Consider the following 24,375-nt stretch of genomic DNA (forward strand, 5'->3'; position numbering starts at 1 on the left):
CCCCCCCAGCCATTTGTTTATTCTAATGTGTTTTAGTGTTGATGGATAACACATTGGTGTAAGCCTTTTCTCTTGATGCCCACCCACTGCTGCTTTTGAGGGTTTTTTTATTTATCTGTTTTCATACTTTTGCCTCTGACTTGGTTTCTTGGTTTCTGTCTGCTCTTCAGCTTTTTGAAGTCTTGAGAGCATTGTTAGATCCAATTTTTTTTTGTCTCTTTCCTAAGACTGTGTATGTTGTTGGCATTTGCTAAGTAATTTTCTATGAGAAGATTCTAAGATTTTTACATTTCAGTTCCTATCAGGTTTTAAATATCTTTATGGAAAAACTATAAAATGAACTCGAGCAGGAAAAAAACTTCTAAGAGTATATATCCAGCCACCTTTTACTTGCTAAAGGATTTACTAGGTGAAGTTAAGAAAAATTCAGCTTTTACTATCGGCTATCTGTGATTTTGTTCATTAATTGATTGGTTTTAGATTAGAAAATTGAAATGCAACTGATTATTTTGTTGTTAATTCTGGGACTCTTGTAAAGTTTAACACACACACACACACACACACACACACACACACACGGTGTGAGCATATGGGCAGATCGGAAGTGTTTGAACTAGAGTAATAAGTGGTCTTCTGATAGCAGTACAAACCAGGTGGCAGATGTAGAAGTGGGAGTCATTGGCATCAGAGTCCAGGGCTCTAGTTGTTTGGCATAGAGGCATTGGGTGGAAGGGGCTTCTCTGTCCACTACCTCCTTCAATGTTGGATCATCAGCATTGCTGCCATTCAGATGACGGTGTCAGACATGGTCTGTCTGTCTCTGCTCTGTACATCTGGTTCTAAATCTGCTCTGAAATGCTGAGTTGTCATTGAGCAACTGCCATATAGCTCAGCATCAGAAGGCTGCTTTAAACCAGTCACCACTGGGAGTGAAACAGCTCTAGGTGCCAGAGTGCAGCTTATGTATGTATAAGTTTTTGGGTATTTCATAGAGGTTGTAGTCATATTACAATTTTTGAGACAGAAATACTGGTAGGCACAACTGTATTTACAGTCCTTTTTGGGATGCTAGAGAAAATCTACCCATGTTAAATAAAGGTTACAGTGGTAAAGACAGTATGTGTTGGCCTCAGGTAAATGGTCTTACGGATGTTTATCTTTATAACTAAGGGGTTGGAGGACATGCTGGTGCAGACACTATGGTTTTTTGTTTTAATATTTTCATATATTTTAGTGGTTCTTTTCCATTAGGAATTGACAGTTTGCATTCAATAGCAAAACATTGTCTCATTTTATTTATGTTTTTGTATAACTTTTCACATAGTTATAAAGTACAGTGAAAAAAATTTTTCTTCCATGTTTCTTAAACTGTTTAATAAAAATGTCTCTTGCTTCTATGCAGTGATATAAATGATCAAAGTACAGTTTAACAACAATATAAATGGATTCGGATTTGTTGAGTATCTGGGTTTCAGCTGACTTTGCAACTGTATTCAGTGGATGGTTTAAAGGGATGGGATATCTAAATTTAACCTTTTGAGGCCACCGCATTCAGAGTGAACTGTGAGATGAAAGGGGGAAAGCCTGCCTTCACCAGCAGGCATTCAGTAGAAGAGACGTACAGACAGGTGGTTGTATCTTACTGGGTTCAGGAGGTAGCTGAACTTTCAGACAGGGCTCTCTGTGTGTTGAGTGTTCTTTGTCTTTATAATCTAGTTACAAAGAAGGCCAGTGGTGATGTACAGTTTTCCCAGCCCTTGGAAAGTTGAGGCAGGAGTAGTGGCTTTCCCTTTGAACATACAGTCATGAGTAAACTACAGTGTTTATGCTGCAGATGGTGACCTTAGTTTGGTCATGTTTTTTCCTTTTTTCTTAATGGGCAGAATATAGATCCTATATATTCTGATGTTGGATTAATCTGGCTGCAGAGCAATGTTGGTAGACCTACACAGTCCTCTTATCTGGTCCTGCAGAGGTTCTTGTTTTCACTCTCCTCTTGCTGCTCTTTGCTTACTTACTGTGAGGGCACCTCCACAGAAGCCATTGGTTTTCGTTAACCTGCATTCCTTCTGTGTGTCTTCAACACCCAGATCTCAGCCTCTTCATGGTTGTGATGGATGCTTTGAGCTGTGAAGACTCAGTTTCCCAAGGTGACTTCTGCATGAAATGGTGCTTTGAGTACTCCATTTATTTGGTGTTATCATGTCATCAAAAGAACACTTAAGAAAAGTCAGGCCAGGCAGTGGTGGCGCACGCCTTTAATCCCAGCGCTTGAGAGGCAGAGGCAGGTGGATTTCTGAGTTCGAGGCCAGCCTAGACTACAGAGTGAGTTCCAGGACAGCCAGGGCTACACAGAGAAACCCTGTCTCGAAAAACCAAAAACAAACAAACATACAAAAAAAGAAAGAAAGAAAAATCAGTAAAATTAAGTAATCTACTTTAAATATGTAAATACATAGTAGAATGGTAAAGTTCATAAAACAAAGTTGCTAAATGTTAATCAAAAATAAATCTTATGAAAATGTAATTGTTAAATATTTACTCTAACAGGAGTCAAATGAAATATTGGTAAAAGTAAAATAATATTTTAGGTCAGTGAAATCACCAGGAAAGACTTAGATAATGTAATGAAAACTTGCAGTAAAGTGCTTTATCAGGTCATGGTGTCATGCACCTATAACCACAGGACTGAGTTTTATTTTAGCCTGGGCTTTGTTGGTACTTAGAACTTTATTATAGACCTAGCTCCATAGCAAGATGCTACTCCTGCCCCTGACTCTAATCACTGTAATCTTATAAAACTGAGTTTATCATGTTGTAAGTTGAATGGCTTTTTGTTTTGTTTTCTCTCTCTTTTTTTTTTCATATTTCAGTATTTTCTGGAAAAGGCTTGTTTTGACTTTGTCAATTCTGTTGAGGCTTAGCTAGTTCTAAGCATTGTTTCAAATTTCATATCTCCAAGCATGATGTCACCTGTTGCTTAATAACTTCTTATTAAGCAATATATAAATTTTGAAGGGGATGGAATCAGTTATTGGTGGCAAGCTATAGATTTTGTTTCAAAGTAAGCATCCTTCCTGGTTTCATCATGAGTAAAGGGAGAATACAATACACTCACGTTTGTGTTCATTGAACGATATGGCTAGAATGGGAATTGCATCTTTCTTTGTTGTTATTTCCTCTTGATAATGGTGTGGTGGGTGACACACACTATAATCACAGTACTTGGGAAGCTACAATAGGAGGCTTCAAATTGAGCGCAGCCAAGGCTATGTAGTGAGACTTGGTCTCCAAGAACCAGAGTTTCCTAAATGAGGATTTATGTGTAGGAGTGTGTGTGTCTGTGAGAGAGTGGTTACAAGTGCGTCATGATACATCTATGGAGTGAGAGGGCAACGACTATTGTCTTAGATCCTCACTGTCCACTTTTGAGGCAGGGTCTCTTGTTTTATGCTGTGTATGCCATGCTGGATGTCCTGCAAGCTTCTGGGGATTCTCCTGTCTCTACTTGTCATCTTGTTGGGGGAACACTGAGGCTCTAGGCCTAGGCTGCCACAAAGACTGTGGACTGAGCCTCTTCTCTAGCCCTCTGGAAAGAGTTTTTGTTTAAGTACAGGTTGCTGATCCTATTCTCAAAATGCAATTTGTGTTTCACATATTAAAATACTGACACAGTGGTATTTCTGGAATACTTTGAGCAAACACTCTACTATTTCATGTCTTCTTGTGGTGTAATGTGTAACTGAGAAGTGAAATGCCTGGGTTGAAACTGCACTCCCTTCCAGTGTATTGGTTTCTGTGCTCATTCTGTCTTTTTCACGTTTTGGATCAAACTGTCATTTCATACCTCCTCCTCCGCTTTGTTTTTGGTAGGAGGGGCAGTGTTGTGGACTGGCGCAGGGTCTTGTACCTGTTAGAAAGTGCTCCATCATTCAGCCACATCCCCAGCCCTTCACTACTCTGCTCTCCTCTGACCTCCAGTGCATTCTGCCTTTGCTTCTTTCATTCTCTCCCCTCCCGTTGTTTCCTTTAGTTCCACTTACACGGTTTCTCCTATTTTGAGAAGGGAAGAACAAATGAGGGCCTTTATTAGCACTATTTGGCCCCATTAGTTTCTGTTCTGCTGCTTTAAAAACCACTTCTCAAGCCGGGCGTGGTGGCGCACGCCTTTAATCCCAGCACTTGGGAGGCAGAGGCAGGTGGATTTCTGAGTTCGAGGCCAGCCTGGTCTACAGAGTGAGCTCCAGGACAGCCAGGGCTATACAGAGAAACCCTGTCTCGAAAAACCAAAAAAAAAAAAAAAAACCACTTCTCCTGGAGGGTTACCGGTCAGCTAGTCTTTGCTTTAATCTCCCATCATCTGAGTTCCCTCTTTGCCCTTCTGTCCTTTTGAGACTTATTTATCTATAAAGAATACTAACAGCAGCTAGGACTCTCACCTGCAGAGCCTTCTCTATAGGCCACTATCCATCATTTTGAAGCACACTCGTAACCTAGCCAATTACTAAGTCCACAGCTCTTTTCCTGTCTTCATTTGACGGGATACCTCTTCTCTTAAACTTTTAAGCCTAACACCTCAGGTTCAATTAGGATCACAGCCTTTATGGTTCTGCCAGTCAAGTGAAATGATGTGGCATCTACTTAGTAACTCTGGGACCCATGTAGTAACTGATAGTTGCCCTCATGTTCAGTATAATAATCAACAGTCTACTGTCACAGCTCAGTCAGCCTTCTCATTTCTGTCTGCTTTTCTCCCTTCTTCCTCTACCCCCACCACTAAATAGGCTTTCTAAAGTATCATATTATATCCCAAGTTTCTCTTTTAAAGAGAAGTTTTGCAGGGATTTGACAGTTGTGGAGACTGACCTGGCAAGTTAGTCATCTGTAGATAAGTTGGTTATTCAACAAGCAAGATAATTCTCTCAGGCATGGCCTCAACATACTTTGGCCACTGTACTTTGTGCTTTGTAGGAAAACCTCCACCTTGGCCTCATGGTCTTTTGAATGATTGAATGTGCTGCTTACATTATTCTAGGTAATCTGCTACTTAAGGCAGCTATAACCACATCTAAAAATGTGTTAAGTATGTGTTGCAACACCATACTTAGTGTGCACAGGTGGGGAGACTAGAGCCCAGCTAAGGCCATCTATAGAACTCTTTCTTCTGTTGGCTATGGGAACCAAGACAACAGTGGTGCATTGGAGTACTGTGGGGAGAGCAGCACAGTTATTTCCACTGGAGCAGAAAATAGCTTCACTAAGCAAACCAGTCCACTAGAGCATGGCTGCATGTGTGATAGTAGTCTGTTAAATTCTACAAAGTAACAGCCTGTGTATATAGGATCCCAGAAGCATGCAGCTAATATTGAAAGATGGATTTCTGAAAATACTCCTATTCAGGCTTCTTAGCTCTAAGGCTCCTCCCAAACCCAGGGTTTGAATAAAGAAGAATATGACTGTGATTTTACCTTGAACATTAGGAAACTCAACCTTCTGGTAGCTTTCTATATGTTTAGGATGGCAAGGAAAAGCTATAGGAATAAAATATTTTATTATATATTGTATATAATATATTATATTTTTCTATTAGAAATATATTATAGGGTTGGAGAGATGGCTCAGTGGTTAAGAGCACTGACTGCTCTTCTGAAGGTCCTGAGTTCAAATCCCAGCAACCACATGGTGGCTCACAACCATCTGTAATGAGATCTGATGCCCTCTTCTGGTGTGTCTGAAGACAGCTACAGTGTACTTACATATAATAATAAATAAATCTTTAAAATAACTTATTAAAAAAAAAAGAAATATATTATATATTTCTATTAGATTACACATAGTTGGGCAAGCATGATGCCCCAGATGTTTGAGAGAAGAGCTGGAGATTTGGGGAATAAGTTTTATACTCCCATATTTTAAATATTGTGGTTTCGGGTGCAAATCTCTAGACTAATAGATAAATACGGTGAAGCATCCTTAAGTGAGATGCCTCCTTTTGAACACTCAGCAGCATTGCTACACAAGTGTTAAAGTGTAGCCTGTCTTAGTTATGGTTCTGGTATGAACAGACACCACAACCAAGGCAGCTCTTATCATTTGAGTGGGGCTGACTTACAGGTTCAGAGGTTCAGTCCATTATCATCAAGGAGGGAACATGGTGGCATGGTGCAGGAGGAGCTGAGAGTTCTGCATCTTCATCTAAAGGCTGCTATCAGAATACTGACTTCCAAGCAGCTAGGACTAGCGTATTAAAGCCCATAGCCACAGTGACATACCAATCCAACAAGGCTACACCTCCTAATAGTGCCACTCCCTGGCCCAAGCATATGCAAACCATCAAATAGCCATTCTCAGAACAATGAGGAAAACACGTGGGAATAAAACTGGAAAGGCAGGTGAGTCCGTGACTGTAGGCATACTTTGAAAGAGGCTGAGGGAAGGACATGGCTAGAAGTATGTGGAGTGTACACTGAGTGTAGGCTAGAGTCAGGTTCAGGAGCATGAACTTTGCAAGTCATAGGTAACCTGGGGATGGGGCAGTGTTGTGATTTTTTTTTTCCCCCTGTGATCTTTCCATTTCTGGTGCACAGCACTCAGGTAGTCTGCAAGGTTAATTTTTTTGTGAGCTTTAGCTGTTTGCCTTCTTTCTCCTGGGAATCTCATCCACTTGCCAACAGCCCTGGCTCATTTAGGCTACTGGCACCTGGTCTGTACCCAGAGTCTGACTAGCCACACCTTGTAATCTACTTCTGACAGTTCCCTTGGAAACAAACCTTCATATGAAACTCTACTTGTCACCTCTCATTGAACATGTTTAGAACACACTCCTTGCTTTGATTTTTCTTTTCCTCATAACTTTTAGGAGCATGACATTATCAGGCAGCCAGCCCTCCCTCCCCTAAAAGTTTTACCATGATCCTTAAGCGAGCCCTATCCTTCCTAGGATCTATTGCCTTTTTTTCCCCCCTCTTTCTGTCATGTGCATATATTTTCCTCTGGTTAGTTTCACCATTGCTCTTAGGCAGTTTACCTTTTGATAGGCCCAGAAGCAGGTATTCCCCACTGCCCTGATTATTAGCCATAGTACTTCATCGATGTTTATCTTACATTTAGAATCTTTTTAGGGGTTTTCTTCTTGAGTTATCATTATCATGTACACTTTTAATTTGGAGTACAGTTTTTCAGACCATAAGCATTCATTCAGTGGTTTACAGTCTGAGACAAACAAGCTTTATTTTCCATTGTTGGTCAGGATTAGGCAGAAAGCACGCACTGTGTTATACTTTCTGGTTAGCCATTCCAGTCCTGGATCCTATGGAACTTGAGAAAGAACCTCACACCCCACACTCAACTTTTTTCAGGCAAAGGTTGTCCCACAGGTATAGTCGCCTTTGAATGATTGAGTGCGAAGAGCATATACTTTTTGGTGGTATCTACTTGAGGCATGCCACAAGGAATTGATCTCCTGTTGGAGTAGCAGGTCAGGTTGGCAGTCATAGGATGGGGCTAGAGAGATGTCTCAGGTGTTAAGAGAAGGAGAATAATTCAAGTTTGGTTCCAAGCACCCATATAGGTAGCTTACAGCCACTTGTAACTTTAGCTCCAAGGGATCCAACACCATCTTTTGGATTCTGTGGGCACCTTCTCGCCTAAGAATGTACACACATGAGCACACACAGAAAAAAAAAATTTGTTCAAAGAGGCCTTTAAAGTGATGCATACAAGGTATCCATACTTAGGTGCATGATGGCAAAAATCTAGAAGGAACAGAATTCTGGCTGTGTGATGAGAAGTACTACTTTGCCTTCTTGTATTCTAATTTGTGGCCCCCACAGACCAGAATACCACTGGCTGGCTGGTGTTTTAAGTAAAGTTCATTTGGAACAGAGCCATGCTGTTTCATAAAGTATTTGACAGCTGCTTCTCTGAAGTTATAGCAGCAGAGTTGTAATTACCACAGGAACTATGCAGTCCATAGAGCTGGAAAGTAGTTGGTTCTTAAGGAAAAGTGGCTCACCCATTCTGATTCTGATTCTTTTCTCTGGAAATGTCCACTGTATTTTGAGATTGGGATGCATTTAGAATCAGGTATATAATTTCCTTCCCTCCATACATATATCATAAATATTTCATCTAAAGCTTTTTTTTTTCTCGAGACAGGGTTTCTCCATGTAGCCCTGGCTGTCCTGGAACTCACTCTGTAGACCAGGCTGGCCTCGAACTCAGCACTTTAATCCCAAGCGCTGGGATTAAAGGCGTGCACCACCACCGCCCAGCTCATCTAAAGTATTTTAATAGTTTTTTTTCAATATTAGTATTGTAGAACATTCTTATTTTATACCTCCATAATCTTGAGTTTTTAAAATTACATTTATTTATCTGTGTGTTTATGTGTATTTGAGCTCCTATGTGCCTCAGGACACATGTGATCAAAGGACAAGGAATGGAAGTCAATTTTTCACTATGAGGGACCTACGGGTTGAACTCAGATTGGTAGGTTTGGAAGTAAGTGCCTTTACTGCTGAACCATCTTTCCAGCCAGCATATTTTATGTGAATATTAATAGATCCCTGTTGGTTAGACATTTAGTTGCTTTGTCTCTTCATTATTAGCATTTCATTGATACATATTAGTACTACAGAACTGTCAGCTTCCCAGTGTTCACATCTTCACCTTTGCTATTCTCAACCCTTTTGTGACACATTATCATGGTGTCCATGTGGCTGGATGTCAGGGACTGAGGATAAAAAGGTTTGAGCTGGGTTTGAAGAGTCTGGACGAGTGGAGCATAATAAAGAACACTGGGAAGGGAATTCTGACTGACTGAGGCTGTGCTCAGCAGAAGCCCCATGAGCTCTTAAGCTGCACTGCCCATGACTGAGACATGAGGAAGGAATCAACATATAACATACCACTTTAAAGATAGTATGAAAAAAATGGTATTTCTTGGCAGTTTATAAAAATGCTGCTTATAAATTAATGTTGCATCCTTGCTTTCTCAAATAATTTTGCCAGCTTTTTATATTTTAAAATGGAAAATTTAAACCATTATGAGGCACTTTTTTATTTTGTTTTTTAGCTTCTGGTGTTTTACATTAAGTGTTGGACACTGCCTGCTTTAATGATAATGGACTGAACTTTTGAATCTGTAAGTCAGCCCCAATTAAGTGTTGTCCTTTTAAGAGTTGCCTTGGTTGAAAACAAAGTGTGGGCAATGGCAGTCCTGTGCAAACTCTGGGTCTGGAAAACCGCCTGAATGCCTTTATTCAGGTAGAGACCCTAGAACAGAAAGGAACTGAGGCAAAACCAGGATAGAGTAACCCTGTCCCTATAGCAGAGACTGGTGAGACTTGTATAGCAGAGCGTACCTTTTTCAGTTCAAGTAGCTCCAGCAAACATAGTTCACTTAGTGGGACTGTTGCTGCCAGAGTGACACCTTTTAATTACAACCCTAGCCCTAGGAAAAGCAGCGCAGACAGCACTTCAGCCCGGCCATCTCAGATCCCCACGCCAGTGAGCAACAACACAAAGAAGAGAGATTCAAAGACTGACAGCACAGAATCCAGTGGAGCCCAAAGTCCTAAAGCCATTCTGGGTCTTACCTTGTGACAATCTGTTTAAGAGCTGGAAAGACAAACTAGGAAAAGCTGGTGTTAATCACTACTGCTGTATAGAGACTTTGTTTCAAAGAAAACTTTAAAGGTTGAAATTTTTTGTAAATAGATTTGATTCTTGTTAGAGTGGTTTTGTTCTGGAAACCATATTTGATAGTACACTTTGTCCTCACTGGTCATTTTGGGAGGTACTCTTGTTAGCTAGGAAAAAAATGGTAAAGCCAAGTATATTTATACAGTGTGTTTTACATGTATTTAAGTAGCATACATTCCCATTGTCCAAATCGCCTGTCTTAAAATAACACTAGAGATAGAAACTATATGATAGTGGTGTTATCAATCATTTTTAGATTATAAAATAAACTTACATCAGGGAGAAATTGGTATTTATGCAAAAAAAAATTAGTCCTGTGAATCCATCTAATGTTATAATTAATCTTGTGGCCGTGAAATTCACAGTAATATGGTTCCCAGTGAATATGTTTACCTAGCCTGCTTTGCTTTACTGCATGAATGAAACTGATGGTTCAATTTCAGAAGTAACAATTAATGATTCTATGATCACATGGTGTGCATAGAGATAGCTACAGTGTAACAATTCACACTATTTTATGCTCAAATCTGTGTAACTGTAGAGCACTGAATGAAACTATTTTAGCTGAACTAGACTTTATCAAAATTAGGTAGAATTTTTGCTATGCTGTAACTGTTGTATATTCTGGTATTTGAGGTGAGATGGCTGCTCTTTTATTAATGAGACATGAGTTGTGTTTCAAACTAAACGAACATTTCAGAATAAATTATTGCTGTATATGAACTGTTACTGGGGGAAAAAAAGTTGCCTTGATCATGGTGTCTGTTTACAACAGTAAAACCCTAACTCAGACAGGGTGTCTAATGTGAAATGCCTTGTGTAATATGCTGAGGGCCAAGCCTGAGTCCTCTTAAAGAGCACTCAGCCGTCTCTTCAGCACCTTCCTTTATTGTATTCTTCAGGCATACTTCATTCTTTATTTCATAGAAGAACAGACTAAATAATATGACTAAGGACTTATAAAACCATGAAGATATAAAGTGATTATTTCTATTGTAATTTGATTAAAAAAATGCAAATTTTCCGCTTTTTCAAGGTTTGGAGCTAAGTGATCTTATATATTTACTCCTGAAAATTTCCTTTGACTTTGGATCCTGAAATTTTGAGAAGTCTTTTCACATAAAGACTTTAGCTTTGTGTGGGGCTGATGCTTGTAACCAATCCCAGTACTCAGGAGGACAAGGCAACAGGACAGTGACTGCAGGGCAGCTTTAGCCACTTGCCATTCCTGTGTCATATAGACAGAGGGTAGTAGAGACGAGGTGAGGCAGTCTGGCGGGTAAATAATGTGCTTAGGGTCTTCTACTTGAAGTACCTATGTATTTCAAGCAGGGGTGCTTCATGCTCGTAGGCTATTGGACCAGCTAGAAGCTCATTTTAAAGGAATCTCGGCATAGATAGAACTAAAGTGCTGATGGAGAGACAGCCTGTAAAATGGTACTTGCTTAATTAAAAGTCAGGGTTATTCTCAGTTCTGTTGTGTCCTGTAGTGATTGAAATCAAATTTATGTCATATGTTAAGGAATAATGTACACAATAAAAATTGAAGATATGAGCTGGGCAGTGGTGGTGCACACCTTTAATCCCAGCACTTGGGAGGCAGAGGCAGGCGGATTTCTGAGTTCCAGGACAGCCAGGGCTACACAGAGAAACCTTGTCTCGGAAAAAAAAAAAAAAATTGAAGGTGTTACATATAGTATAGATAAAGCCACATAACTTCCCAATTATAAAGCGTGTGCTCCACATCCTTGCTGGTGCCTCATATGACCTTAGAGTGCCAGCCAGTGAAGTTTCTTAGTAATGAGCCAGGAATTAAGTCATATTAGATTTCACAGGTCACATTTATCCTCGCTACGGAAAATCTCTCCTATATAGTCTTCTTTGTGGCTTTTCCCTCTTCTTCCACTCTCCCTTTCCCACTTTTTATTTTTCATAATCTCTTTAAATTGTAAACATGCTGGTTTGCCTCTGCTAGCTTTCTAATCCATATTTTAGAATCTCTTCATTTCAGATGATCTTCAGAGATCAGTGCCTTCTTATAGGGCAGGGCTTCAGAATGTTCCAGGGAATTTTGGGGAGGCCAATTAAGTTTTGTCATAATTTCATGTTAATACCCACAAGACTGCTTTGCCTTTTTACCAAGTGACATTTCAGGATATTTTTAGAGTTCATCATAGACCATCTGCACACATAGCTATATTAAACCTTGTCTTAGCTAAAGCCACCTCTGGCTGTAGCCTCTGAGAGCTTTCTGGATCTTTCTTAGTTCTTTTTTTTTACCTTAAGATTTTAAAAAAAATTTTTTTTAAAGATATGTATTTTATTATTGTATGTATATGAGTACACTGTTGCTGTCTTCAGACACACCAGAGGAGTGCATCAGATCCCATTACAGATGGTTGTGAGCCACCATGTGGTTGCTGGGAATTGAACTCAGGACCTCTAGAAGAGCAGTCAGTGTGCTCTTAACTGCTGAGCTATCTCTCCAGCCCTGTACTTAGTCCTTTACAGTGTCAGTGAATGCTTGATAAACACACTAAGTCTTCCACCCAAATTACTAGTACAACTTGAATGAGAGAGCAATGAATTAACTGTAACACGTGCTTAGGACATCTAAATGTAATGCACTATTCTGAATTACTTTGTATAGAGAGCTGAATTACTCTAAGCTACTGTTATTACTAATGGCATTCAGATAAAGCAGTAAATCACTGGAATGTTCATCACCACCATCACCAATATTCTCTTCTCATTTAAAATAAAAGAATGTTAATTAAATAACTTAAAAGTTGTGTTTGTTTTTTTAATTTTCAGAAAGGATTGACACCAGCTGCCCCAGTTCATACCAACAGAGAAGATGCAGCTGCCCAGACGAATCTGGGATTTATCCATGCGTTTGTGGCTGCCATATCAGTCATCATAGTGTCTGAACTCGGTGACAAGACATTTTTCATAGCTGCTATCATGGCGATGCGCTACAACCGACTGACTGTGCTGGCTGGTGCCATGCTTGCTTTGGCCTTGATGACATGTTTGTCCGGTAAGGGCATTTTACTGGGGAGCACAGTGAATTGAGGGGAAGCATATGTGTAGCTTGAATCATTCATCCAGTTACATTTGAAACTGCTTATCCCCAGAATTAAGTAAACAGCAAGTGGTTTCAGTATATCACATTATTAAAACCCAGATTTTACTTAAGTGGAATTTTTAGTTATTCAGAACCAGAGCCAAATACATATTCTCATCATTCTCATCATTTATTCACTGGTAGTTTTTATACATAAATACATATATATGTGTGTGTGTGTGTGTGTGTGTGTGTGTGTGTGTGTGTGTTAGATTGATTTATTCTGTGTATATGAGTGTTTTGCCTGTATGTATGTAGGTACATCATACATGCCTGGTACTTGCAGAGTTCAGAAAGAGGGTTTCAGATGGTCGTGAGCCATCATCTGGGTGTGGAGGACTGAACCCAGGCCTCTTTGCAAGAGCAACAAGTGCTCTTAACCACTGAGTCATCTCTCTAGCCTTGATTCTTAATTTCTTAATTTTATTCTACTTCAGTGGTTTTTGGTTTTGTTTTCTTTTTTTTCAGTCCAGATAAGCTTATTTAAATTTGCAATTTTAGAAATAGTATTCAAGAGGCCATAACACATTGCATGTTTTCTTCCTGAAGGGCACGAGGTAGCAGCAGAGAATCAGCTTTCAGGTTTTTTCATTAAGCCTTTTGCTTACCCTGCTTATGTGGAGTACAGCGCTCTTTAGTCTTCTTATCTGTACTGTTTGGCTTGCTGCTTCATAGGCTCTAATGTTAAGGTATGAACCACAAGAAAGTCGGTTTAACACTTAAGTAACTGAGGACTATTTAGTTGCTACTTCAGAGCCACTTAGAGTGTTAGAGCATAGAATTTATTAAGTCTCTAGATATTTATAGATTGAATTATTATGGTTGTATTAATATATAGTTAAAGTATATATATCACAAGCTTAATCATATTTTAAAATGGGAACTTGACCCCATTTTATGGCCAGTTTGTGGACAGATATTTGTTGCTAGAGTAAAGTAAGATACATCTACACCGATTTAAGTGTTTTAATAGCTGAGAAATTATATACACATAAATAGATATTAAGGAAATTTTGTTGTAGCCATGCTACTCATACTCAGTTCAGAACTCCTGAGGTCAGTGTTACAGATCATAGGGTGAAAAATTACCTTTAATGATTTATGAAGTAATAGCTAGCTCAGTAAAGATTTTTGTGTTACTTCTGTTAACCATCAAGTATATCAAACAAACTTTTTCTGAAATGTACCAAATTACTGTTTTTATACATAGTCTTTTATACAGAATTTTTAGTACCCTAACTGTTATATTTAACAATGGTGGAGAAAACTGAAATATTAACTTGAGTAAACTGCTGTGATTTAAGTGAGCACCAGGAAAGGTGTTTGTTTGTTTGTTTGCTTACTTACATTTTGGTTTTTTTGAGATATGGTTGATCTGTGTGGCTCTAGCAGTCCCAGAATGAAGAGATTTGCCTGCCTCTGCCTCCCAAGTGCTGGGATTAAAGGTGTGCACCACCACTACCTGGCTTAGAAAATGTTTTTTAATAACGGAAACCAGAAGAACAGCAAAAAGGAGAGAAAAAGCCAGGCATAACAAACACCAGAAGGTTCTGCTCTTAGTAGAGATGCCAGTTAAGAGGGGAGTGCTGCCAGGGTGCTTCTGTACCCCAGATCTCACTGTACAGCTCAGCCGTCTGCAGCCAGCTGTATTCTATAGTACCAGATGGAAAGCTCCAGGGAAACACACATCCTTCTCATCTCATCTCCCTGAACACAGATGTTCCTTGTCCAGTGGGGACCTCCATTATATGCTACACCATTGTTTAGTAGGACCTTGATGTTCAGGTCTGGCATAGTACCACAGTTGTGTTTCAAAAACCACAGAAACGTTGTTACACTTAAACCACTGGCCCCTAGAAAGCAAGTGATGCAAAGGATATGGATGTGGATTCGTGAGGGCAGGAACCTAGATTGTGTGTGCATGTGTCTGTGCTTCCGGGCCTTGAGATAGGAGTGTACTGGGACTTGGAAGTATCTGGGTATTCAGGCACTCACTGGAGGGCTTCATCATAGGTTCTCTGTGGGTTGGGAGGATAGTGTATCTGAAGAGAAAAAGAGAATACATTTAGGGGATTTCAAAAGGTTTTCTACACTTTATTCCAATGCTTAATTTTTTTATGGAAGTAGTTTTATTTCCTTTTTCAATTGTATATGTGTGTGTGCTTGTGTGACTGTGGCTGTCTGTGTGTAGTGCATGTGTGCAAATCTAGAGTACTTGTTGGTCTTTGCCTTTCACTTGAGACAGGGTCTCTTGTTCACAGCTATGCATGATCCCAGCTGGCCCATTCTCCTACCTCTGACTCCCATTCCCTTTGCCTAGATGTGTGCAGCTATGTCTAGCTCTATGAGTTTATTTGAACTCATACCCTCATGCTCACACAGTAAATATTTTACCCATTGAGCCATTTCCCCAGACTTTTATGGAATAAATTTTAAGTACATAAGGCCATATAGATAAAAAAGTGTAATGAATACTGGTATACCTTTCTTGCTTAGACGCACCTACTATTATTACCTTACCTGTTTGCTTTAGCATTTGGGTACAATCTATGTAGAAAATTTGAGTATATTTCTATATTACTGTTTCTAGGAAAATAATGTGTACTTATACACACATAATTTATATCTATATTATGAAGAGATTGATAGACAGACAGACTGCCATACTTTTCTTTTTTGGGGACTTTGTGGTCCTGTTTCCTACCTGTAAAATGTCCAAGGCAAGATCAGATGTTTGACTTTTCTATTTTTAAATCTGAAATACTACCTAGACTTTTATTATGCTTTCTGATATCAACAAGTTGTAGAGAATAATGTCATGCCCTCTTACATATCCCATGGCCTTCCTCTTTTTGTGTGGGATGTTTCTGCATGGATAAGCTCAAGTTACATAATCTTGGCTAGGAGCTGCAATGGTGTCATGTCATCAGAAGAATATCCCATGGAATCATATGGCTTACACAGTACAGGATTTTCTTACTTAGTCTTCTCCTGCAGCTAATATCCTGCCTGTGAAGAGATACTGAAATACAATATATACTTTGCTCTTTACCAAAATTTCCCTAGCGATTTAGTGTAATTCTTGCATATTTTCCCTTGATGCTTTCAAAATGCTAGCTTCCTAATTCTGGCATGTGTTCCTAATTCTGGCATACGTGGTCTTCCTCCTGCTCTTATGCTCATGAGCTTTCTCCAGATGTTTGTTGATTGTCCAGACTGCCCTGTGGGATCCTGTCTGGCTGCCTTCCTTGTTCTTGTGGCAGGTTCTTGCTCTTCTCAACTTCTAGTAATAAGATTCTATAGGTACATTCTTTGCTTGCTTCATGTCTTCTGGGAAGTTCCCTATAATGCTTTTTGTTAGTAAAACTTTTTGGCCCTTTCAGAAGATAACAGATAAAATATATGTCATATTGGTGCCTCTACACATAACTATAAGGGATTTTTAGTATTGTTTCATAAGATGTATTAAATTTACATTGTTAAAAAAGCAGTGTGAATTATGTTGTAAGAGAATCTTGTCCTCCTTGACCTTTTGATATCTGTGACAAAGAAACATCTACTTATGGAGTAGAGTGTAGCTTCCAGTTTATAAAATGTTGACATTTTTAGAGGATATCAGTCAGCCTAGCACAGATGTAAGGGAGGCCAGCCATAGCTGAGTGTGAATGGAACCAGTCAGCATAGATAAGAAATGTAGGGGGCTGGTGAGATGGCTCTTCTGGTAAGAACACTGACTGTTCTTCCAAAGGTCCTGAGTTCAAATCCCAGCAACCACATGGTGGCTCACAACCACTGTAATGAGATCTGATGCCCTCTTCTGGTGCGTTAGAAGCCAGCTACAGTGTGCTTATGTATAATAATAAGTAAATCTTTGAAAAAAAACAAAAAAACAAAGAAATGTGTGCCATCGAAATGAGGCCATGCCTGTCTTGGAAAGCCATTCTAAAGTTGTAGAAAGAAAGAACCAGAAGTATTTCAGGTCATTACATATTTGATGTGCCTAATATGAACCAGTTTTCCTTCAATGGTGTAAATCATGATTTCTTGATGTAACTGTTTCTTTGTTCTGTTGTAGAAAGCACTGTTAACAGTGTTGACATTTCCTTACAGTTTTGTTTGGCTACGCCACGACAGTCATCCCCAGGGTGTATACATACTATGTGTCTACCGCACTCTTTGCTATTTTTGGCATTCGAATGCTCCGGGAAGGTTTGAAGATGAGCCCAGATGAGGGCCAGGAAGAGCTAGAAGAAGTACAAGCAGAGTTAAAGAAGAAGGATGAAGAAGTAAGTTGTAAAGCGTTGTGTCCATGCGGACTCGCTTAGTTACTTTCCACTCTTACTGTAATGTGGCTGAGTATGGGTTACTGTGAATGTGGCAGGGAGGGAAGTGTCCACCAAATACAGTCAGCCTTTTAGGTTGATGGCGTATGTTGGAATCGTGGGACCTGTTCTGCCTGTTTTCTGAAGCATCTGAATACTGTTTGTTAACGAGTAGGAAAATTGACAGTGTATGAGGGGGTGACCAAAGGGTAGCTGGAGGATACAGGTGTATTTTCTTTGGAGTATATGCCATATGATTTAAAAGTGACTTTATGCTATATTTATTGATAGGCTTACTTGGGTTAATGGTATTTTTTTGTTTCAGTTCCAACGAACCAAACTCTTAAATGGTCCAGATGTTGAAGCTGGTACAAGCACAGCAATACCTCAGAAAAAGTGGTTACATTTTATTTCACCCATTTTTGTTCAAGCACTCACATTAACGTTCTTGGCAGAATGGGGGGATCGCTCTCAACTTACTACCATTGTTCTGGCAGCTAGAGAGGTGAGTGTATCTGACCTCTTCTCTACCAAGACCACAGTTTCAGTTGCTCCCTTCCAGGAGTCAGTCAGGGCCACAGGGGACTACACACACTGCAAGTTTGACACATCTGTTCATTTTATGACTTAGAATTAGCTTCCTGAGTTTCCTCTGTCTCTCTAGTTCTAGAACCCAAATTTAATTTTTCTTTTCGCTTTTTGTCTTGCAGAGTTCTTTTACAGTGTTTTGCTAAATCAAAGCTGTGGCTGGTGTCTTTGTTGCTTGCTTTTCTGCTCATGACTTCTGCATGCTTATTGGGAATATCAATTAGTATATCACATACTTACTATTCTAGCACGAGGGAGTCTTGTAAATGCTCATCTTGAATTAGTATGTAGCTGAGCTACATACTAAGACTGTCTTAAAAACAAAGAAAAATGTAAAAAAAAAAATGCAGCAGAATTTGTGTCACAGGGGGATTTGTTCATTCATTCTGAGCAGCTCTTTGATCACTCATTTTCCAGCATTGCTTTAATGGTGCAGAGAAATTTTCCAAAGTCCCTTTACCTGCTGAGTTCTCTCACTTACCCAAAGAGGGTTACTTTTAAAATACAGAAAAGCCAAGTCTTACCAAGGACATAAGAGTGTTTACAGTGCTCATCTTGGGACTGTTCCATGTCTTGCTTTTGTAGAGCATTTCTGGTCCACCTCAGCTCTAGTGCTGATGTAGCAGCGTAAGTTAGAGCAGATAAGAGCTTAAGAGGTGGGGTGCCTTGTGTCAGGGCCAGAAGGGAGCTTGCCTCTGCCTTGCCTTTGGGTACAGGGATTTACAAGATTCTCTTGGTTTGCTGTTGGGATGGGGATGGATCCTATCCTCTCCTGGGAGCTGTCAGTTCTTCACAGATGCCAATGTCCTGTGGACCTGCATGCTTTTGATCTTAAGTCTGTATCAGTTATACTATTGCACACTGAAACATTTAAATCCTTGGAATTGTCTGTCATAAAAGGTAAGTTCCTCACACAGTCCTACAGTTTAAAATAGGAAGCATTTCAGGCCAGGCTTGAAGTCACAGGGAAAGGTTTTGTCAGAGAACCTTAAAAATGTTTTATTTGGAGATGGAAAAAAAAAAAAATAGGCCCTTAATGGCCGTGCCCTACCTTCATTTCTGTTTTCCCACCAGCTCTTAGAATTCCAGAGTTGGGCCTTGGAAATGAGGGTCTGTGGTGGAGGAGGCCCTGCCAGGGCCAGCTGATGGGGCACTGCCCTGGAGTTACCCATTTTGTGGGTTTCTGCCTGCAGATTGGATATAGCAGTGCACAGACCTGTCCAGCCCCGTCTAGCACTCATGGGCTAGGCATCCTTCCACATCACCTACACTGTAGCAGTGTTTAAAGACCTCTTAAACTGTCTGGTTTTGTTCCTTTAACATTACTCTTCTTCTTATGAATCATGCCGTTTTGCTTTTGAAGGATCTCTGTTAAAACTTTATTTAACCCAGTGAATTTTTTTTTCCCCTAGTACCATTTTATTTTCAGATGAAGTAGCAGTTTGTGGCACTGGTACATTCTCAGGTTCAGACTGTATATATGTTGCCCTTGAACTTCACAGCAGCTGACTGCTGACCTGCTGCTCAGCCATCTTCATCTCAGCTAGTCATACTGCACTCCTGGATCCCACCCCCCTACAACATAGATCTTTGCCTTTCTCCCAGCTCAGTTTTGTGAGGATCTTCTGCATTACTCCCTCCTCTCTGACTTTAAGGGGGAAATGAAACACCTTGCTTGGTCCTTCTGTCCCATACTCTTAACTTCCCAAAGTTCAGAAACATTATTGTGGTAGGTTAAGAGGACTGCCCTACCGCCTAGTTGTCGACCTCACAGGGTGGGATTCAACTTAAGATCTATGTTGATTATGTAGAAGATCTCACTTATGAGTTGGGGGCACCATTCTCTGATCTAGGACCCTGGACTGTATACAGGTGAGCTCAACGCAAGCATTCATTTAACATCTGCTTCCTAAATGTGGATGCCAGTGACTAGTGGCCCCAAGCTCCTGCTTTCATGGCTCTTCCTCCATGATGAACTGGACTCTTGAGTTGTGAACCAAAGTACACCTACCACCTTTAAGGTGCCTTTTCCAGTTTTATTACAGCACCAGGAAAAATAAGACACCAGAGACGTTCACCAGTGCTGAGACCTATTGAAGCCAACTACCTGATAGTTGGTCCCCATCTTTTTTATCACATATCTTCTCCGTTACTTGATTGTCACACCTGATGGTGGCTTTCACAGTATCCCGGGTCCTTCCCATCCATCTGCTTCTCTCTTGCCTTCATCTCCTCCTACCCCAATCCAGTCAGTACTATTTCTTACCAGAGTTGTTATTTCTCCTCCTGCTTACTCCCATCTAGTTCACTGTCTCCATTAAACTTTGAAAGCGGAAATCTGCATGTGCTAAAATCAGCCAATGTCTCAAGACAAAGGATGACTTCATGGGCACCTTTTGTAGCTAGGCATTGTACCTTGGCCTCTGGCACAGGAGTTAAGTGGCAACCTACAGCCCTCCACCTCCATCCTGGGCTCCTACCCTTCCTGACATGCTCTTCAAAGACTCCTTTCCAGGGTCTCCTTGTGCCTCTGTACAAACATTCAAATGTTCTGTTGTTCTTCCTCTCCAAATATATGTGGGGTTCTTACCTACTCTTCTCAGTTACCTTTTTCTACAAAGACTTCCTGTTCATTTTAGTATTCATTCCTTACCTTCAGCTAAAAGCACGAGGGTTAAGGATCAGGATCTCTTCTCAGGAAGCATAGCAATTCTGTACCATATAAGATGTATACATTCAGATCTATCCTTGTACTGTCCAAATTCATTGAAGCAGATATTTCCTGTGTAATAAAGCTACAGTAGACCTGGATTTATACAAGCGCTTCTGGTGTTAGTGGTTCAGATCCCATATCCAGTTCTATTTAATACTGACCTTTCTCAAACTTAACACCTCCAACTTAATAAACTAACACTAGCTACATCTGCTTCTAGGATCCCTATGGTGTAGCTGTAGGTGGCACAGTGGGACATTGCTTATGCACTGGATTGGCAGTAATTGGAGGAAGGATGATAGCTCAAAAAATCTCTGTCAGAACAGGTAAGGTCTCATTTTTTTTTTTTTTAAACGGAAATGCAAACATCATTTGTCCTAATGCTTGAAAATCATGGGATAACAGAATGCTAGCTCTTTTCATTTTTCCAGAGACCACCTGATCTGTGCCTGATCTAGGCTTCAGTACACATTGCCTGTTACTGTGCAGTGACTTTCCTTATGTGTACAAATTAGCAAATCACAAGTTTATCTAAAATATGGCCAAACTCATTTTGTAAGCCAGTGAAAAACTTGTAGAAGTATAGGAATTTTGGTCTGAAGTATTTGATAAGCAGATCCTGTATGAGACTTGGACATTTTCAACATTTAACACAGGCTGGGATCTGAGCTTGTGGGCATGGACTAGCAGGCTTGGCAGCAGCACTTTGTATATTCTGAGCCATCTCAGTGGCCCTATAGACCTGTTTAAAATGATGAGGTGCTACAATCCAATTGCTGCTTGTCAACATTTGCTTTAACTTCTCTTTCTATAAGCAGTGCCCAGAGAACAGGCCTGTTTATAAGGTGATCAGAAAGACAGGGAGACTTAGTTTTGTTTGCATGTCACAGTGGAAGGAACGCTGACTCACTTATTTCTCTCTTTTCCAGTGACAATCATCGGAGGCATCGTGTTTTTGGCGTTTGCATTTTCTGCTCTGTTTATAAGTCCAGAGTCTGGTTTTTAAAAAGCTATTCATCTGTATTCAGCTTAAGATATGCAACTCTTCTCTGTACATAGTGTACATTACGACTAAAAGTAACGGAAAATATTGTATTTTGTAGCATTAATTTGTAAGTTTGACCCATTTAATTATTATGTCCAAAAGATATAATCATTGATTTTATTTGTAAAGATTTTTAAAAAGAAGTTTGACTCCTAAGTGTGGGTTCTCTCTAGCCTAATTATGTTGACACCTCAGCTCCCACTTCTGCTTGACATATGTGTCCACTGGAGTGAGGCTGACCATTGAGTTTTCTTGTAGCATGGCCCCTTTAAAAACACATTTTCTCCTTGGTCACTGGGGTGTTTAATGTATACCTTAAGCATTCCCTTGGGGAAAAAGATATGAATTATTTCTACTTTTAAAAACATATTCCTGAGCCAGTACAGTAATCAGTAGTTTATCTTGTCTTTGGGAATTAGGATTAAACAGAGGAGTGGGTGTTACTGCTGTATCAGTAACAAATGTAAGAGTTGCTGGCGGGGCCCGTTCTCCCTCTTACTTTTTTTAATTGGGTAGGACACCCAATATAAAAATAGTCAATATTTGACAACATGGACTTACCAAATTAAGAGAATACTATGAATGTATTCATATTTTTCTATATTGAATAAGAAATGTAACAAACAATGTAAATAAAAGTGGTATAACTAGTACTTGTTTTTCCTCATGTGTTATACAAAATACTTTATGACTTACCAAAGTAGTAATATTTCTTATTATTTATTACATGCTGTAATTTCCTACAAGGAACTAGTATATGCAGTATAGTGCAAAGCCTGAAGTCCCTGCCTAGACTAAGGTTGTTTGCCTTGATCACAGCAGCCTCAGTAACCACCCAGTGTATCCTCAGTAACCACCCAGTGTATTCTGACTGCACTGGCACCTGACAGCAAAGGCTGTTGGTCCCAACCTGTGTTCTTGTGTAATGTGGCAGCACTGCCATTAATAGCCTTTTTAAAAGTGAAGGCCATCTCCTCTGTAGAAACATCCAAGCATTCCCTGTGTGGAACATGATAGAATAGTTTATATTTACTGAGTGATGACAAATGTCCACAATGTAATTTGTATTTGAAGAGATTGTGAAGAACCGTTAAGTCTCCTAATGTTCTTCTGAAAACTGCTGAACGTTATTTTAGTTGTTAGCTCTTCTTTCCAAGTATTGTTAGGCAGTAGAAAAAAAACTGAAGAAGTTATTTCTGTAAGCTTGATTAGATGATAGAAAAACAATTCCCATGAGTTAAAACACTTTAAAGAAATTCTAAGTCATGTCCCCATACTACACCTTCTAGACTGATGAGACACAATGTGATTGTAGAAAGCAGCTGGCAGCACTGTAACCTGAAGAGCCCCACAGTCTAGGCTGCCTAGCCCCAGCATGAGATGAGGATGGGGGTAAAAAGTTGTTGGAGGAAGAAATCTTGTAGCAGCAGGACATCACAGCTTAGAGAAAGTGGAAGGTATGAGCTACAAGGTAAACATTGTTAACACAATTAGGCCCCAGTGTTGAATAAAGAAAGGAAAATGTCACTGACAGATTTAAAAACATTTAATAGTCTTTCTATAAATCCAAATGGGACTCTTACACATTATGTGCCACATAAAGCAGGTGATACTGAGAGCAGCACTGAGGTATTCTTTATTTTTAAATCAAAGGAAACAGGTCTAGATCTAATTATTTTTACATTTACAAAAAAAACCCAAAAAACAACAAAAAAAAACAAAACAAACATTGCTACTGCTTGGCTCTTTTGCTTTAGTTTTAGGTTCTGAATACATTTCAAGGGTCTAGAGAAAAGAGTGTTATGATAGTAATGTTGAGATTTTTAAGTTAAAGCTGTGCACATCATATAGCAGTAGGCCTGAGTGAAGGCATGCTGGTATAACACATTTTTACTTCTCCAAAGGATACCTTTGATAAACAAGTATAACCAATTGTATTAGACCCAATTAAAATGGCAATATTCAGCTGGTAACAAGAGTCTACACTTTATTCAATACTGTATTTCCAAACATAGCTTGTGAAAACCAGGGAACCTAATATAGCACCATTGAAACCATTCATAATCCTTCGTATTTCTAGTTTTGGCAAAGGGGTAATACCTGAAAGAATGTCAGTCTCAATTTTATGAATTAAGCTTATTTCAGTTAAATGTTTGCTTTAGGAGGGTGGAAGAAATCTTATCTGAAGATAAGGAGCCATATACATGTCCCTCTTTTGGAGCTGGAAATGAGCTCTGTTTATTGTTGTTTTAATTTAAACCCAGAACCAAGCAGTAAGGACAGCAATGTCAAGAACAGCATATCAAGACCACATGGAACTTAGAAAATTCTGGTGCGTGTTTGTATAACTACTAACTGATTTAACAAAGTTTACAAAGATAAAACTTCTATGTATCTATTTCACACTAACTGGCTTTAATATAGCACTGACTTGTCTTTGGGCTTTAGTCTTTACACAGGGTGAACATGGAAGTGCTGTACTGGAGCTTGCCCCAGCTTAAACCACAGTAAAATAGATTTCAAAATAATTTTAGAATGGTGTAAATTCCAGTTCTGGCAGACACAACCCCTTGCTTAAAAGGACTTTTTGAAGGCAATGTCTTTGCTTGAAGATGATTGTCTAGTTATATATCAACTTAACGTGTTCTGTTTTTGTTTTTGTTTTCATTAGCTTTGTAGTATTCTTCCAACTATTGCCAGCAATAAACGTGAACGAGTACAGGCCAACTCAAACATAAAACATTTGAATGTCATTTCTTAAAGCGATGGATGTCACAGTTTGTTTTCTTGGATTTAAAAGCAAACATCTAAAAATGGTATATTTTGAATTTATGCCCCTCAGACTTAAATGCCTTTTAAGTAATTAAACCCATTT

At 39.5% G+C, this 24,375-nt stretch overlaps 1 protein-coding gene across 2 annotated transcripts in view; it reads left to right on the top strand.

Annotated features, from left to right (window-relative positions):
- Tmem165 (transmembrane protein 165) overlaps nt 1-24,224 on the top strand; it is a 26,303-nt gene extending 2,079 nt beyond the window's left edge. Inside the window, exons 2-7 of one of the 2 annotated variants that reach the window (XR_004110807.1) lie at nt 12,520-12,745; nt 16,943-17,118; nt 17,480-17,659; nt 20,676-20,781; nt 21,385-21,567; nt 23,663-24,224. Coding sequence is in view for 1 of the 2 variants with exons in the window: in XM_031342785.1 (XP_031198645.1) it covers nt 12,520-12,745; nt 16,943-17,118; nt 17,480-17,659; nt 20,676-20,781; nt 21,385-21,461 (765 nt within the window). In the remaining variant the exon portion in view is untranslated. Of the gene's footprint in view, nt 1-12,519; nt 12,746-16,942; nt 17,119-17,479; nt 17,660-20,675; nt 20,782-21,384; nt 22,154-23,662 lie in introns of those variants that run through there. The other variant, XM_031342785.1, reaches the window with a different exon arrangement.
- Nucleotides 24,225-24,375: the final 151 nt, after the last annotated feature.

This window comes from Mastomys coucha, unplaced genomic scaffold, assembly GCF_008632895.1.
Source record: "Mastomys coucha isolate ucsf_1 unplaced genomic scaffold, UCSF_Mcou_1 pScaffold22, whole genome shotgun sequence".
Classification (NCBI taxonomy): Eukaryota; Metazoa; Chordata; class Mammalia; order Rodentia; family Muridae; genus Mastomys; species Mastomys coucha.